The 17,169-nt window shown below is 41.8% G+C and overlaps 1 protein-coding gene across 1 annotated transcript in view; it reads left to right on the top strand.

The window, feature by feature from the left end:
- The window catches only part of LOC139718361 (reelin-like), an 81,921-nt gene that overhangs the window by 32,251 nt on the left and 32,501 nt on the right, over positions 1-17,169 (top strand). Inside the window, exons 20-31 of the mRNA XM_071629834.1 lie at positions 148-285; positions 913-1,099; positions 1,882-2,093; positions 2,982-3,141; positions 5,784-5,948; positions 6,492-6,727; positions 7,262-7,413; positions 7,819-8,029; positions 14,170-14,414; positions 15,401-15,580; positions 16,267-16,543; positions 17,019-17,159. Coding sequence (XP_071485935.1) covers positions 148-285; positions 913-1,099; positions 1,882-2,093; positions 2,982-3,141; positions 5,784-5,948; positions 6,492-6,727; positions 7,262-7,413; positions 7,819-8,029; positions 14,170-14,414; positions 15,401-15,580; positions 16,267-16,543; positions 17,019-17,159 — 2,304 coding nt within the window. The remainder of the gene's footprint in view (positions 1-147; positions 286-912; positions 1,100-1,881; positions 2,094-2,981; positions 3,142-5,783; positions 5,949-6,491; positions 6,728-7,261; positions 7,414-7,818; positions 8,030-14,169; positions 14,415-15,400; positions 15,581-16,266; positions 16,544-17,018; positions 17,160-17,169) is intronic.

The raw sequence follows: 17,169 nt of genomic DNA, 5'->3' as shown, positions 1-17,169 counted from the left end.
AAAGGTGAGCCAGAGGAGTTAAATTTAGTCATTCATTCTATTTTCTCTGTGCACTCCCTACAGCCCACAACCAATCAGTTGTGTGAGCTTACAGTAGGTGTGTATAGCCAGTCCACTGTGATGAAATATTCTTTGCCTCCCACACAGGTTTGCAGTGACCAGGTTCAGGCTGAGGCAGTCTCACCACTCACCAGGTGCCACCTGGGCCATTAGACATCTGTACGTGGGCGAACAGTGCCCAAACATGTGCCACGGGCATGGTGTGTGTCAAGAGGGATTATGCAGGTGCGTGTACCATATGAATCGGTGCTGCTTTGTTTTATATTATATTACAGATGAAAGCGATTGTTGGTTTACACTTGTAGGTGACTTGACAAATGTCACATTCCACAGGCAGACCCTTCCTTACTTTAATCTTGTGCAGAATGCCGATATGTATGCTTAATACGATATACTTGTACATCTAATTATGCCATTAATCCGGCTCTGATAAGGATATAATGCACACAGCATTCTGCATTTTGTACAAAATACATTGTACCCTAAAAGTGTACTTTTTTCCATTGAAGTAGTAGCCCCAGATGTGATGTATCTTACGAGGGAGTGGAAATGAGTGATGTAAGGTGAATTTTAAATGCAGTAATAAGATTGACTGTATTAACGTACGATGTGTCACAGCAAGGAATTTCCTGCTTCTTATCCATATTTTTCCCCAGTCTTAGTGTGCCTTGAATATTTTTTACCTTGTGCCAAACTTTGCCAAAACTCCTTTGATGAATTATATATGTCCTCATATTATTTCCCACACATGTAGTGCATGTTGGCACTGGTTTGATTAATAAAAAGGCATATTTCATTCAATTAAGTGAATTCATAGTGTCAATTAATTTCTGCTTAATGTTGAACGGACAGCTGCGATACAGGGTATGTGGGAGAGAGCTGCGTCCCGGCGTCGAACAGACTGACTGCCATCCGGTCCGACTTTGAGGAGATGTCGGCGATGAATGCCGTCTGGAAGACTATACAGGGTGGGAGCGTCTCTTGCAGGGGGCGTGGCTGTGGAACCATCTCCTCTGGTTGCTCCCTCTACTTCCATGGGGTAAGGGGCGGGGTCGGTCTAACCCCTTGCCATTAGTAGGGCAAAGTGTCAGGATCTTATGTAGTATTATTCATTCTAGTGACAAAAATTAACTCTTTCCTCAATTCATATTTTGGTGACATATAAATGTACAGTGTATCTGATTATGCCTGAAAAAACAAAACAAACAAACCTGTCTGTATGATTCGTATCATTGTTACATATCGTGAATATGATAAAGAATGATGGTTTCTTTGTATGATGTAGATTTTGGCATGAATTTCTTTGAATGTGGACTATCAAGTTCTAGGCTTCTGTGTATCGGTACTCTTGTATTTCAGTCTATTGCTCACTTTGTTACCTTGCTACATTTTGATACACATTAAATTCTGAAATATTTTATATTTCATATGCTACGTACATGTACAAGATGTACATGCATAGGGGATCTCAATCAGCTCAAGGATAACCTATTTGCATATATTTCAAATACATCTTGTACAGTCTATTGCATTGTTCAAACTTTAGACACATTTGATATTTTGATTGTACTTGTATTTCATCCAAAAATCTTTTCCAAAATTTTTTGTTGATATATTGTATTCATGAAACTTTTGAGTTTTACTTAGCTTTAATTTTTTGAGTGGGGTGATATCAGCTGTATAAAAGTTGAATTGTTTTGATTGAAGGTGTGCCACTGCAGTGTGTAAATTTCCCCCCCTCAGTTGCAAAGCAGCATTTTTTAATGATGTGATGATCTTAAAATTCCCCCCCTCCAAAAAAAAAAAAAAATCCACTTGTAGCCCGGAGTGAGGCAGCTGGTCAGCCATGACACCAGCATGGTGGAGCCAAGCTACATCCAGTTCTACATCCGGATCGGCAGCCAGGAGGACAGTCGGTCCTGCAGTAGGTCCACGGAGAGGGCGGAGGGGGTCCTCCTGGAGTACTCCACGGATGGGAGCATCACATGGGTGGGGCTGCTGGAGCTTTACTACCAGGACTACACCACAGCAAGGTACCATATTCTCCCCTCAAGTCCCCTCAAGTCACTGAAGTCACTGACATGTTCACCTGGATGTTCGTTCATTCTTTCTACACGTGTCTTCCTCCCACAGAACAGTTTGCTGTTGTTGTAGCTTCTACTACTTTTGCTATTTTAGACAAAGATCTCTATCGTATCTGTGTGCTGTCATCCTTTATACATGTACAAAAGTTTATGCTTTGTTTCTTTTGGTAACTTTTCTGTTGTATTCCTTGTAATTAATGTTTCTGCATATTCCTTCTCTTCTTTGTCACATCAAAGATTTTGTTTGTTGATTGTTTGTTTGTTTGTTTTTCAATCCAATGAACTGTTTCTTTTATCAGTCTTTTCTTTTTAAAGTCTTTAAAGGCATAATTTACCATTTGCAGATGAAACAAAAACCCAGCATTTGTGCTTCAAAAAAGTTCTAAAATGTGAGTTAGGGATAGAAACAACCAATGTAAAAATTTAAGTCAGTATAGTGGATGTTAGGTATTGTTGAATATACAAAATGTAAACAATAGTTATAATAAAGATGTTTCCAGACTAAATCATCGACAGTTATGGTTTATTGAGGAAAACAGTGATATCTCCTTATATTTTAGGATTTATTGTGAAATTCTTATATGGTAGGATGTTTGGTGATACAACTGACCTACACATATGCATCAAATGTGTTATCTTGAACATTTCTAAATCATTGCTCCCAAAGGTAAACAGGTCCTTTAAGTAATGCCCCAAGCTTTTGGTATATAAGCACAACATTTCTTGATTACTTCATTTGTGTACTGTCTGCAAGATTATATCTTGCTGCCCTGTGTCTATTCATTTGCAAATTTGCCATGGTAACTATGTCATGTGGGTTCCCCCCCCCATCTCAAGGTTTGTGAGAAAGGATCTTCCATCAGAGGCCCACACTCCCTCAGTGAGGTTCCGATGGAGACAGCCTCGCCACGGAGGAGCCTACCGGAGCCAGTGGGCCATCGATGATGTCTTCATTGGCAACGACTTCAGGCTGCAGTCACTGCAGGCATCCTTTGTGGTAGGCCATGATGAATATTATTCCCTCAAAATCCATTTATGGCGTGGTAAACTTAAATTGTTAAAAGAAACCTGTACTGACATTTTCTACTTGTCTGATAATTCTAATCTACATTTTTTGATGCCTACAACTGGAAAGAGAGGATTCTAAAACCCAGGATAAGCCTGTAATGATTTTTTGAAATAAATGAAAACGAGCAAGCCAAGGAACGATCCACACATTTTGGCATACGTCACAGGTGCCAACCTCCGACTTTAGCAAAACGAACTACACATGTCAATTTACTGATGAAATCTCACACGAAGTACTGCAAAAACTGTTATTTAGTAAAATTGCAATATGGAGCTGAAATAAACATGTTAAACAATATTTATTAATTTTTAAAAGGAATCTCTTCAAAAGCTTTTTATTGAGATAAAATTTGTGGGGAATATTCCAGATATGCAAAATGAAATTGGCATCATTGTCCGAACGTGCTGCCCATAGAAAACTGTGTGTAAGTAACGTTGCACTAACTATGCATTGATGATAAGCGATAATGGTTCGACATCACAGTTCAAACTATCTAACGAAGATGAGGACTGAGTGATTCTTAAAATCTAAATCCAAAAAATAGTCAACGGCAATCACGGTTTACGCCTAGTTAGAAGAAAACAGCACCCAGTACATATAGACTCTAGACTAGAACTAGGACTAGGACTAGTGAGCAGTCAAGGACCGAGAAGATTCTACTCGCCGCCCCGTCGACAGCTGTACGTGCACAGCGCTCAATAGACACAGCGTAAACGTTTAGTATGCAATACATACCCCTGCTGCCAGAACTTGAAGAAAGTCCAGACGAAAGTCCAGACTCCAACTTCCAAGGTCTAGCGTTGCCGCTAGATCTAGGCCCTTACCCTGCAGGCCCTGTTGTTTCTGTGCTGAATTTTGCAGGTAAGGTATCTGCTTTATGGATTTTCAATGTTTTTGTAGTCGAGATAAATCTCATGGTGGTCGTATTAACACCAAGGACTAACTTAGATCTAGTTTTAGTAGGACCCATACCTCGAGAGTGGCCTGACCACGTAGATACAAACAGTGCTGCCGCTTCCCGATCCAAGCGCTGGTGTAGGCATAGTGCTAGAGTACTTCCGTATCCATGTAGATATCTCAAAATTCACTTAACCAAATTGCACCAAAATCACAAGAAATATTTTATGACTCATGTCCACTTGCTCACGCTAATTGAAACCAAATCGCAAGTCGGGAAGCGTAAGTGAAGTTGTCGACTTTCCTGTCGTTGCTATAAAACAATCTGCTCTGTACGACTAAACAAGAGTGATCGCGGCGTAGTAGCCCTACGGCCTGCGCACGCACAGACTGAAGTTAGCCATCTGATATCATGAGACAAATCTTTCAAGTAATCGGGAGCAAAAAATCAATTTATGAATTATTTGAGCTAAGTTGAATGAAAAACAAAGTTCGTAAATCACACAAATCGCCAAAATCATGACATTTTTTAGTTTAGTTCCCACGTAAATTCCCCGTTCGCACAGTACTAGTCGGCTAACTTCAGTTCTAGATTGTGCATGTCGCGTTTACCAAGATCTCTCGGGAAGAGTGAGTTTTTTTTGAGTGACAACTTGAAAGTCGGCGTCAATATTGATACTTCTCGATTACCAATTTCATTCAAATATAATACAGTATTTTGAAATATGCTTAGAAGTATATCCTGTAATTTTGATGCGATTTGGTTCAGCGAAATTTGAGACAGCTGCATGGATAGGACAGTACACAAGTGCCGCCTGCTAGCTAAATTGGGCCTAAGCGTCGTCTGCTACTCGGCACGATTTAACGCACGCGTATGCGAGGGCTTGTAATCAAAGATATATTTGGCACCTGTGACATCACGACATCCGGGCTCGTCAGCTCATTAGCATAATTCTCGCCGAAAAAGTTCCATTTTCAACATGAAATTACGGGCTAAATCGTTATGAAATTTTGATTCTGTTTGCACCGCTGGGTCATTTAGAATTAAAAGAACAACATATAAAAAAATAAAAAACCGGTACAATGCCCTTTTAACTGGGTCATTTTTTCGACTTGACTTCCCTCACAGCTTGCAAAGTTTTGAACTCTCTTGTCCTTTCATCTCAAAGAGTGAAACTGATGCCAGGTGTATGTGATGCATACTGTATGTTTTGCTGATCCATTGATTTTTTCCATGTCATGATTGTTTGCAAATTATGAATATCACCTGCAGTCTTCAACAAAGACTAGTGGCCCTTGCTACCCTCTGTGTGGAATGAATGGTCTCATCACCAACTTTCAATGTAAGATTAGCCTTTCCTATAAAGTCAAATTGAGGTAACTTGAGTGAGTTGAATGTGTGAGAGGGCATCTCTCCATGGACTGATCCAGTCAGAGAATTTGATGGTTTATACAGCTGCTACGAAAACCCTGGCTTCTGAAAGTTATGCAAGACATTGCATTTTCGTTCATTCATAGACTACGCTGTAGTTGCTACAGCAAAAGTGGAAGCTTCACAAGTTTTTGCACTTAATGGACTTTTCACACATGAATTCTTTGTTTTATTTCTTCAACATCACTTTTACATGATTGTAGTTGTTGAAGAAGTGAAATGATTTACATCTTTATTTCAGAATGACAGTCCACAGCCTGAAATCTGGATGTCCACTAGCAGTGGTCAAGTGGGCACCCACTGTGGCTCAAGAGGTCCAGCTCTCTTCTTTGATGCAGTTGGTGAAGATAGATTCGCTGTGACTCGGTCACTGCGACTGACCACCCGTGATGTGGTCCAGTTTAAGGTAATACTATCTTCACATTACCAATCAGTAATCATACACATTTTATTCTATGCAGACATTTTACTATGTCAATGAATTTAAGGAAAAAATTAAAATTCTCTGTTGCACCTACAGTAAAGCACATATCATAGGCTGAGAATATGATACAATGTACATATAACAGTGCTGAATATGCACCATCTCCTCTCTTAAAGAGGAAATGTTGAACCAATTTACTGACATTTTTGTAGGCAACAAAAGAATTTTTTTTGAGACATCATAGCATGTGAGTTGTTTTCTGAGCATGATGATAACATTTCTACTGGAGCCCTAGGAGGAATCTTCTTCAATAAGGGCACCAACAATTAAAATGTTTGTGTGCTTTGAGTGCAGAACTGTACAAAATAACAACAACAACAACAAGAACAACAACGACAACGACGACAGCGACGACGACGACGACGATGACAAAGACGTAGTGTTGTAAACACTGTCCAAGCCCTCTGGCAAGAAAAGTGTTAATCTGTTCTCAGTGACATGATGGGGATATCTCTTTCTTGGCAGGTGGTGGTTGGATGCCAGTCGGCATTCTCCCACTTTGCCCCCGTCTACCTGGAGAAGTCCAGCGATGGGGGTCTGCACTGGGAGCTCGTGACCACGCCCTGCTACCCCTTCACAGACGGCAGTGCACTGTGTGAGGGCCAGGGAGGGGAACTCACCGATGGGAGTGTGTACCATGCGGGGAAGTACAGCGACTGGAGGCTCATTGTTGTTCCTGTCACTAGCGACATGTCACACAGGTGAGAGATGCTACATAACAAATTACTTTTATTTTTTTCAACGTTCTCTAGGCCATATACACTGTACCGTTCATACTAAAATATTTATTCTTGTATCAAGTTTTACTTCTATGTATTTGTCCAGTCCAGTTTTATCACAAGTACGTTGTTGATATACTTAATAAAATCTAAGAATGTAAATCTTGGTCATGGCAGATTGCTGTAAAAGAGTACTGGTGTGTGAATTCTAGTATGCTGAATGCAAAATTTGTTTTGTTTCTATTATATATTTCGGTGAATACAGTTGTTGTTCATACAACTGTACAACTATGAACATTGTATGTGTAATGTTTGGTTCCTGATGTACATGTAATTGATCTTTATTACACTTTTGATGGAGGCTACTCTCTGTAAATGAGACCATGATATCATCATTATCATACTACATTGTATCATTGCTACATGTTGTATCTTTATTATACGTATATCCTACTGTGTATCTCTACATTCAAACCAGCTAAGCATCATTTTGATTTTTATGCCTTCTCATTCCAGCAACATCCAGTTTAGGTGGTGGCAAGCAGCCGATCCCTATGCTCCGGCGTTTGGTCTCGATGATGTCTACATCGGCCAGGCCTGTCCCAGCCACTGCAACGGCCATGGAGTGTGCAGGAACGGAGAATGCGACTGTGACTCTGGTTACCATGGTAATGCTTCAGTAAAAATGAACTTGCATTGCTGTTGTTGTTGTTTTTAAAGAAGAGTAAAGAATGCATTAAAAAAAGGAACAGTATTTCCAGACAAGTGATCTGTTTGACTTGTTTGTGTACAGAAATACATGTAATCTTCCATCATAACCTACATGCATGCACAAGTTTTCTCAATGGCTGTGCTGACAAAACCAGAATTCTTATCCCCTTTATTCTGTACATTGTATATCCCTGTTATTATACTGTGTACCATCATCAAAGACATTCTGTGACACAACCTTTGAACCTTAACTTCTCTAAGTGTTTTCTTTTTATATCCTTGTGTGCATAGATTAAGCTAAAAACAGTTTTAAAAAAGGGAGAATACACTTAGAAATTTTTTTTTTAATGTTTCTGATGCAGGTGTGTCCTGCACCCCGAAGGGAACCAACCCCCGCAGCCTGAAGGATGGCTTTGACGCCTCAGACTCCCCCACGGGTGGACAGTGGGACCACACCCTGGGGTCCAGTGTGGGCCAGGCGTGTGGGATCATCAAGATGGGCGACTCCCTCTACTTCAGCTCCTCTGGTCCAAGGGAGGCCCAGACTGCACCCATCAATACCACCTCCATCAAGTGAGGGGCATTCCAAACTTTCTTTTTCTGATCTGATGTGGCTTCTTTTCTGCATTCTACTGCAAATGCCATTAGTCAGCGAGTCTACTTTTTGCAAATTGAAAAGTCAAACAATTTTGCATTTGGTTAAATTTGCAATCTTTGAGTACAACTAATGAACATGTAAATGTATGTTTGCTTGCATGTCAAATTCATTTGGGGATTGTCTTGGCATTTATATGCCTTTAATTGGGAAGGAGGATTCTTAGTAATGAGGAGACATTGTAGAGTTGATGTGAACTGTGTGAGTGCCTTTATTCAACTGGTTCTTCCAGTGTGTCCTTTGCACATGGGGCATATCATGTTACATCCAGCTTCAGCTGGCAGGTTAGTCTTTGCTCAAGACTTATCATCGCAAAGACTTCTCAAACATATATGTATATCAACACATCTCCCTTTCTTTAAAAGGAGATAACATTGTTATCGACTATTTACATACACATGACAACCTCTCAGAGTTTACTTTAACTCTTTTGACTTTCATGCATGTGCGTTTCAAACATCCAAAATCTTTGCTGTAGTTTCATAACTGAGTTCTTTGAGTTCAATGTTTAGAGTTCATATGCGACAACCGGGTTTCACTGCTTCTTAGTGCGCGTATTTAATCTTTCGCGTATTTTAACTAAATCCTGTCTTTACATTATCATTAGAGTCCATCATGTTTCAACTATTAACTCTAACAAATTTGCGAAAAGTTCTTCTCGAGCGGTCTTAATAATTCGCGAAAAGTTCTTCCTCTCTAGTTTCACTATTTACAAATCTAAGCGGATGGGAGGCTTCACGATGCGTCCACTTCGGGTAGATTTCACAGACGTCGCGTTTCGTGTAGTCTCGTCTACCATCGGGGCGTTGAAGTTGTCGTCGTCGTCATCGTACCTCTGCGCTGGTTGTCGCTCGTCTTGGCCTCGTCTAGGATCAGGTCGAAGATGACGCCTATTTCTGCGACGAATCTCGCCAGTCTCTGTCTGGACCAGGTACGACCGATGTGGTAGTGTTTTCTTGATGACACCACCTTGTGACCATCTGCCGGTATTCATGTCTTGGAGTTTGACATGATCTCCTACTTTCAGGTGGGGTAGGTCACGAGCATGTTTGTCGAAATGCTTCTTTTGCTTCTGTTTCTGCCCTTCTTTCCTTTCCTTCACCGAGCGAGCATTGATGTGCTGGGGGTCAAGTAGTTTTTCGGCCATAGGCAGATTTGTTCTGATTCGCCTGTTGAAGAGCAGTTCTGCTGGCGATTTTCCACATTCTAGTGGTGAGCTCCTGTAGACCTGTAGAGCTCGAAGGACTTCTTGTCCGCTGTGCTTGGACTTCCGCATCAGGTTTTTGACAATCTTGACGGCATTCTCTGCTTGACCGTTCGACTGCGGGTGATATGGACTTGTGGTCGTATGGCGAAAGTCCCATTCTGCTGTGAATTGTTGGAACTCACGACTTGAGAACTGTGGTCCATTGTCTGTGATGAGTTCACACGGAGTTCCGTGACGGGCGAATACAGCTTTCATACTGTTGATCACTGCTCTACTTGTTGTGGTCGACAGTGAACACAGTTCTATGTACTGTGAAAAATAATCCACAATCACCAGGTACTCCTTGTTGTCCCGCGTAAGCAGATCTGCGGCCACCTTTTGCCATGGTCTATCGGGTACCATGTGAGGTTGAAGGCTCTCTTTCTGCTGTTTTGGCTGGTACGTGAGGCAGGCATTGCAGTTTTGCACCATTTCTGCTACATCGTGGTTGATCCGGGGCCAGTACAGGACATCTCTTGCACGTCTCTTGCACTTCTCAATTCCCAAATGCCCTTCATGGATCTTTTGCAGCATCTCACGTCTCATTGTAGCTGGTACAACAATCTTACTTCCTTTGAAGATGATGCCTTGTGCCTCTGACAGTTCACTTCTGATGTTCCAGTATTCTCTGACTGAGACTGGACACTGTTGTTTTCTCTCTGGCCATCCATCTCTGATGACAGCTAAGAGTTCTTGTAGTGCTGTGTCTTTCTTTGTCTCATCTACAAACTGGCTTTGTTTGTTTGATGTGACTGGCATGTTCATCACGACAGCATCTACATAGACTTTGATGTCTTCCTCTCTCATGACATCTGGTTTTGACTCTGGGTCGACTGCTCTGGAGAGGGTATCCGCTGTGTACATGTACTTCCCTGGTGTGTATGACACTTTCAAGTCATACCTTTGAACTCTGATTAGGAGTCGCTGGATGCGCAGGGGACAGTCACACAGGGGCTTGATGAACAGGGGTATTAGCGGCTTGTGATCTGTCTCTACCTCAACCTGTCGTCCATATATGTACTGGTGAAATCTTTCACATGAGTACGTGATAGCTAGCAGTTCTTTTTCGATCTGCGCGTATCTTGTCTCTGCATCAGTCATGGCTCTAGATGCATACGCTATGGGGACCCAATCTTGGTCATGCTTCTGAAGCAACACTGCTCCGAGCCCATTCTTTGATGCATCAGCTGACAGCTTGGTTGGTTTTGCACAGTCGTAGAAATGCAGCACTGGCTCTGTTGACAAGGCTTTTTTCAGCTCTTGCCATGCATGTTCCTGTGCATCGGTCCACACCCACTCATTCCTTTTCTCTAAAAGGCTCCTGAGGGGCTCTGATTTGGTTGACAAGTCAGCGATGAACTTTCCTTGGTAGTTGATCATGCCGAGGAATCTCTGGACATCCTGCTTGCACTGTGGTCTTTCCATGTTCTGTATGGCTGCCACTTTCTTGGGGTCAGGCTGAACTCCTTGATCACTGATGACATCTCCGATGAATGTCAGCTTGTTGACACGGAACTCACATTTTTCTCGGTTGAGTTTCAAGTTGTTCTTTCTCGCTGTCTCTAGAACTTCTTTCAGCCTGAGGTCATGCTCTTCCTGTGTAGCTCCCCATACAATGATATCGTCCATCATTGTGTTCACTCCTGGAATATGCGCAAAGAGCTGGTGCACTATCTTGTGATACACCTCTGGAGCACTGCATATTCCGAACGGAAGTCTCAGGAATCGGTACCTTCCGAAAGGTGTGATGAAGGTACACAACCTTGAGCTTTCATCATCCAGCTGAATCTGCCAGAATCCACTGGATGCATCTAGTTTACTGAAGTACTTCGCTCCGGCAAACTGCGCGGTTATTTCAGCTCTCGACGGTAGCTGAAAATGCTCTCGCTTTACAGCGCGGTTTAGATCTCGCGGATCTAAGCAAACTCGGAGTTGACCGGTCTTTTTCTGTACGATCACGAGAGACGACACCCAGTCAGTGGGCGTATCTACGGGCTCAATGACGTTCATGCGTTCCATTTTGTCTAACTCTTCTTTGAGTTTTTCTCTCATCGGAAACGGTACTTTTCGGCATGCGTGTTGGACAGGTCTCGCATTTTCTGTCACTGTGATGTGGCGCTTACCGGGCACACATCCTAGACCTTCAAACACGTCTTCATAGTCTTCGACCGACATTTTTTCATCATGTGTGTTTTTTGCGACATTCAACACACGTTTCACCAGTTTCAACTTGTCACACGCTTGCAAACCTAGTAATGGTTGACGATTTCCGGGAGTCACTAGAAACGACATATTCTCCGTCAAATTCTTGTGCTTCACCTGTACAAAGCAACGACCTTTCACTGGAATTTCAACTCCACTGTACCCTGTCAACTTGACATTCGCCGATGACAACTTTGGTTTTGGTTTCAACGTCTGATACACACTCTCTGGTAGTAGATTCGTTTGCGCGCCTGTATCTAATTTGAACAGCACTTGACGTTCATTCACAATGAGATTCACTTTCCATTCGTCACATGACTCCTGTGACTCGACGACATCAACAAGAAAACTCTCATCCTTGGAATTACTCTGTAGTTCATTTACCTGAACACGACTTTTGCAACACTTCGCGAAGTGATTCATTTTTCCACATTTTTTGCACACCTTTCCTTGTGCAGGGCATGAATACATGGCATGTCGATTGCCACACCTGCCACAAGCCTGGGAATTCTGACCTTGACTTTGACTTTGACTTTTTTGCTTCCACCTTGGAGGTCCTGATCTTTTACCGGGATTGACTGCCTTTTTCTTTTTGTTCAAAGCATCAACAGGGACTGACACATCTGCCTTTGAACCAAGCTCTTGTGCCTGAGCTCTGGTAATTTCAGCAGCACGACAAATTTGCAATGCCTTTTGAAGTGTCAAATCATCCTCTCTGAGCAAACGCTCACGCAAACCACCATCTGTGATTCCACAAATTACCTGATCTCTGATCAGACCATCAGTCAACTCTCCGAATTCACACGATTGTGCACGATTTCTCAATTCTGTGACATACTGATCAATGTTCTCACTCACACCCTGAGATCTGGTAAAGAATTTATGCCTCTCATACGTGACATTCTTCTTGGGAGTGCAATATTTCTCAAACTGTTCAAGCACTTTCTCCAACTTCATCTCATCACCCTCAGCAAATGTGAATGTGTTGTATATATCAAGGGCAGCATCACCTATCACATGCAACAACATTGATGTTTGTGCTTTATCATCTTTCCTTGACATTCCAGAAGCAACATTATACAGAGTGAATCTTTGCTTGAATCTCTTCCAATTCTCAGACAAATTACCCCTCAAATCTAGTGGTGCTGGTTGGGTTAAGTTTGCCATGTTCACTCTCTGAGCATTCACTCACATGAACAGTGTTAACAATTAGCAGAAAACTGTATCTTTTCAACAAGTAAACTTATGCTCAATCATTCGACACTTTCACGAGGTGAGTACCGGTATGTTGCATCATATACATGTGGCTAATCTAGGCCTAATCCTTATCGCTCTGTTCACCGGCAGTTTAAGGCACTAGCCCATGGGCTTGACCAGCTGGCACATACAGTAACTCACAAGAAGCTCTAACATTAACTCATAAGGCCAAGCCTAGTCTACACTTTATCAAGGCCACGTCACTGGCTGTAGTGTTCCCAATACCTCATGCACTGTGCAGTCTGGTCATTTGGCCTCTAGAACTTTCTGTTCCTAGCTGCCACAGTGCTGATGCAGGTCATTGGACACACAATACAGTCATGCACATTCAGGTACGAGTATGTCATACACACACACACACATGCTGGGCTAGTACATCTCAACACACTGCTGCTTGGCTACTGTACTGCATGCTAATGTACACATAGCTCCATGCATCCTCCACTCTTTCAAATGAAACGGTCTAGCCTGTTTCTTGCGTGGATTATTCCTTGTCCTAGTCCCTTCTGTACTTCAGAATGATGTAGACAGTTGAATGACACCATGACTTGGACAGTTGAACCACTCTGACACCATGTCTTGGCATTTATATGCCTTTAATTGGGAAGGAGGATTCTTAGTAATGAGGAGACATTGTAGAGTTGATGTGAACTGTGTGAGTGCCTTTATTCAACTGGTTCTTCCAGTGTGTCCTTTGCACATGGGGCATATCATATTACATCCAGCTTCAGCTGGCAGGTTAGTCTTTGCTCAAGACTTATCATCGCAAAGACTTCTCAAACATATATGTATATCAACACAGGGATCAGAGTTAATATTTTTGCATGTTGTTCAATTGGGCATAGCGCCAGACTCGCAAGTTTGCAAACATAATAATCTTGTGAAATACATGCATATGGCATGTACAGTCAAATCAGCAAAATTATATTCTTTAAAATAATAGTTCTTCATGTCATCCATGTGATTGAGCAAGACATTTTAGTGTTACATGTATTTGATTGATATTTCAAGCAGATGATGCAGTAATATATGGGATAAGTGAAGCTGGAAGTCCTGTGTTTTGTACTTTGCAAGTATGTAGTCCTTAGCTTGATATGCATACTGTATCAGCATAAATATATTCATTGAAATAACGGTCCTTCTTCATATTTTTCTTTCAATTTAACATTCCAGTAATGACAAACAATTCTTAGGTCCATTTCAAGCCTTTGTTGTACCTGCATGATGTATGCTACCTTGCATATGAAATGGTGTTGATATGTTCAATTGAATAAAAAGTTTTTATAGTGAAAGAAATATGTTTGATCATGCAAAACTTTCAACTCCTTCTACTTTTCTATATTCCCCACACAGAATTGTCCAATTCTATATTCAGATAGGCAGTACCCATCAGGGTGATCAGTGTGTGGCCGCCATTGACCGCGGCGAGGCGGTCATCGTCCAGTACTCCAACAACTCGGGCATTGAGTGGCACACGCTGAAGGTGCTTGACCCCACCCAGCTGGACGAGAGGTCAACACAGGTCACGATCTCACTCCCGCTGGGAGCCAAGACCCCAGACACCATCTTTAAGTGGTGGCAGCCATTTGTGTCACTAGGTAAGGAAGCTACAGATGAAGGTGAGAGAGAAAGGAGAGAGAAAGAGGAAAAAGATAAAGGTAAAAATGGGAAGACTGATAAGTATATGAAAGGTAATAGATAAGATATACAATGTGTGCACTTTTATATACATAGATAGCAAAAGGAGAGCAAAAAATAGTTAGAGGTTTGATTTGATTTGATTTGATTTACATGTTTTCTCTGTATGCCATTTCTTTTTTACAAGGACATCTGATGTACTTGTAAAAAGTAAATGGCATACAGAGAATACATGTAAATCAAATCAAATCAAATCAAACCTCTATCTATTTTTTGCTCTCCTTCAATTTTCTGCAATTATCTTAACATTGTACAAAATAACAGTAACATGACCATTTCCAAAAATTATCGTCAAATATATACATCTGTAATATAATCACAAGAGCCACAATGCACATCTTAATTTGCATACAGAACGATTGCTAAGAATATGCACAAAGTTTGACTGTTTGGCAAATAGTGAAATAGATGCATCTAGACAGACAGAAATGGATAGATCAACATACTGTAGTGGTTTCTTTCGCGGTGGTTTTATTTTCGCGCTTTTCGCGCTTTGAGGTTGAACGGCGAATTAAAATCACGCAAAAATGTCTTGAACTCGTCGCTTGTTACAATGCTATCATTACCGACCGCGAATTTAAACACACGCGAAAAAGTTGGCACCGATGGAAACCGCGAAAGTTTCTGTACGCGAAAAAAACCACTTTTACAGTATAGGTACGATGTAAAAGGATAGGTAGAGCAGAAACTATCCATTATTCAAGCGTTTTTCCTGCACGAAACGCTAATGGATTACAAACTGTTGTGGGAGTTTGCATCGCACATACTTTATGGTCAAATGTTCAAAGCAAGGAAATGTTGATGCAAGAGCAGGGGTAAAGCAACTGCATGTTATATTTGCTGTATTCACCTGCTGTTACATATTTTCTCTGTGATCAATCATCAGGTCTGCCTCGTGCCCAGTGGGCCCTGGACAACGTCGTGATCGGAGCCAACGAGACACGCTCCTTTGGCTTCCAGGATGCCTTCCACTCATCGCCCAGTGACAGCTGGTATATGATCATGGGAGGAGTCGCCAAGTCGTTCTGTGTAGGGAACAATGCTTTGGTGTTTGATGCTGTCACAGGTGATCATATACGTTGTACTTGTAGTTTTTACTTTCTAAACTCTTTAAGCAAGGATAAAGTGCTTTTAATTTTGCCAAGATATGACTCATTTTTAAGTAACTTTACTTAACCCGTTGAAGACAGACTAATTTTCCCATAACACATATTTCCCAGTCACCCGAGCCAGAGAATACTCGGGACTAGTCTTTGGCGGGTTAACAGCTACAAACTGTATGGCTACACTGAAACCATTACAAAAACCTAGTTGACAGTAATGAGAGTGATATGGTGTGTCCAAAATATGGTTGACAATTTTGTTACGTTATTAAGGCACTCAATTGTTAGTTCCTTGTTCTATGATGCTGACATCTTTGAATGCACCGAAGAAAACAAATCACAATTCATGTATACATATTGATTAATTTGGTCCACATTATTTTTGTAGATGCACATGGACCCATAGGGCCAGATTTTTTGTTAGGCCAGAAAGACAACCAGTCTCAGATTTTAAACTTCTTGGTCGAAATTATCATTTTGTTAAGATGACCTACAGGTGTACAATTGTATGACTTGAGATCAGTCATGATTATTTGATCCAGAGCAACAAGTTCTTGCAGAATACCTTTGTGTTGAAGTGACCTTTCAACTCTTTGAGCTTTACTTGAGCACAAAGTATCATGATGACACTGGCTTGGCCCTCTCACAGATATGCCTCGCTACGCCGAGACGTGGGACTTCCACATCACCATGACCTCCTTTCTCCAGTTTGACCTCTCAATGGGGTGCGGGGGCAACCCCTCCCTGCCAGCCTACGCCGTCCAGCTCCACTACTCACTGGACATGGGCCAAACTTGGCACCCAGTGGAGGAGGAGTGCGCCCCGCCCAACGTAGGGTGTGGCCGCTACGGAATGGGCAGTCGCTATGTCTCCCAGATGCACATGGATTGGACCAGGGTGACCATCTACCTTCCAGAAGCAGCCATGTGAGTGGGGAACCCCCTGTTTTTTATTTGCGCCTAGTAGAAAGTTATGCATACATTGTAGTTCATGTCATTCAATGTCATTTCAACACAAAGTATACTACCATGTATAATACACAGTAGTTTCATATCTTATATTGCAAAAACGACTGAAGAACTCTTTCACAAAGACAGTGAGACAAAATTTTAGCTTGCAAGTATTGTTTACAGGAATGAGCAAGGTTAAGCAAAGTTTCTGCTGTAAGGAGCTTATGTTTCTTTATAGCTCTTCTAAGTAGCTTTGTTGTAGGATATTTGCCCTGTTACAACTGCAGCAAGAATCAGAGGTACTAGTATGCTGTAAAATCTGCAATTTTAGCATTTTTTTATAAATTTGTATCTTCATGTGTGGACATATATTTGGAATCCTTAACACCATCACTCGTATGATGTTTGGGAAATCTATGACATCTGTTTCTCTGTGTGGACTTTCTTCCAGATCAACCTCGACACGCTTCCGATGGCAGCAACCAGATTTCCGGGCTGGGCGTGATACATGGGCCATCGATAACGTGTACCTCGGCAACGGCTGCCCTTGGATGTGTTCGGGCCATGGCTGGTGTAACAGAGGCTTTTGCATGTATGTCAAA

This window comes from Diadema antillarum, unplaced genomic scaffold (assembly GCF_040938485.1).
Source record: "Diadema antillarum isolate AM-2024a unplaced genomic scaffold, OU_Dant_1.0 scf00000093, whole genome shotgun sequence".
Classification (NCBI taxonomy): Eukaryota; Metazoa; Echinodermata; class Echinoidea; order Diadematoida; family Diadematidae; genus Diadema; species Diadema antillarum.
The sequence above is the reverse complement of the archived record's forward strand: the minus strand, read 5'-3'. Positions and strand labels throughout refer to the sequence as shown.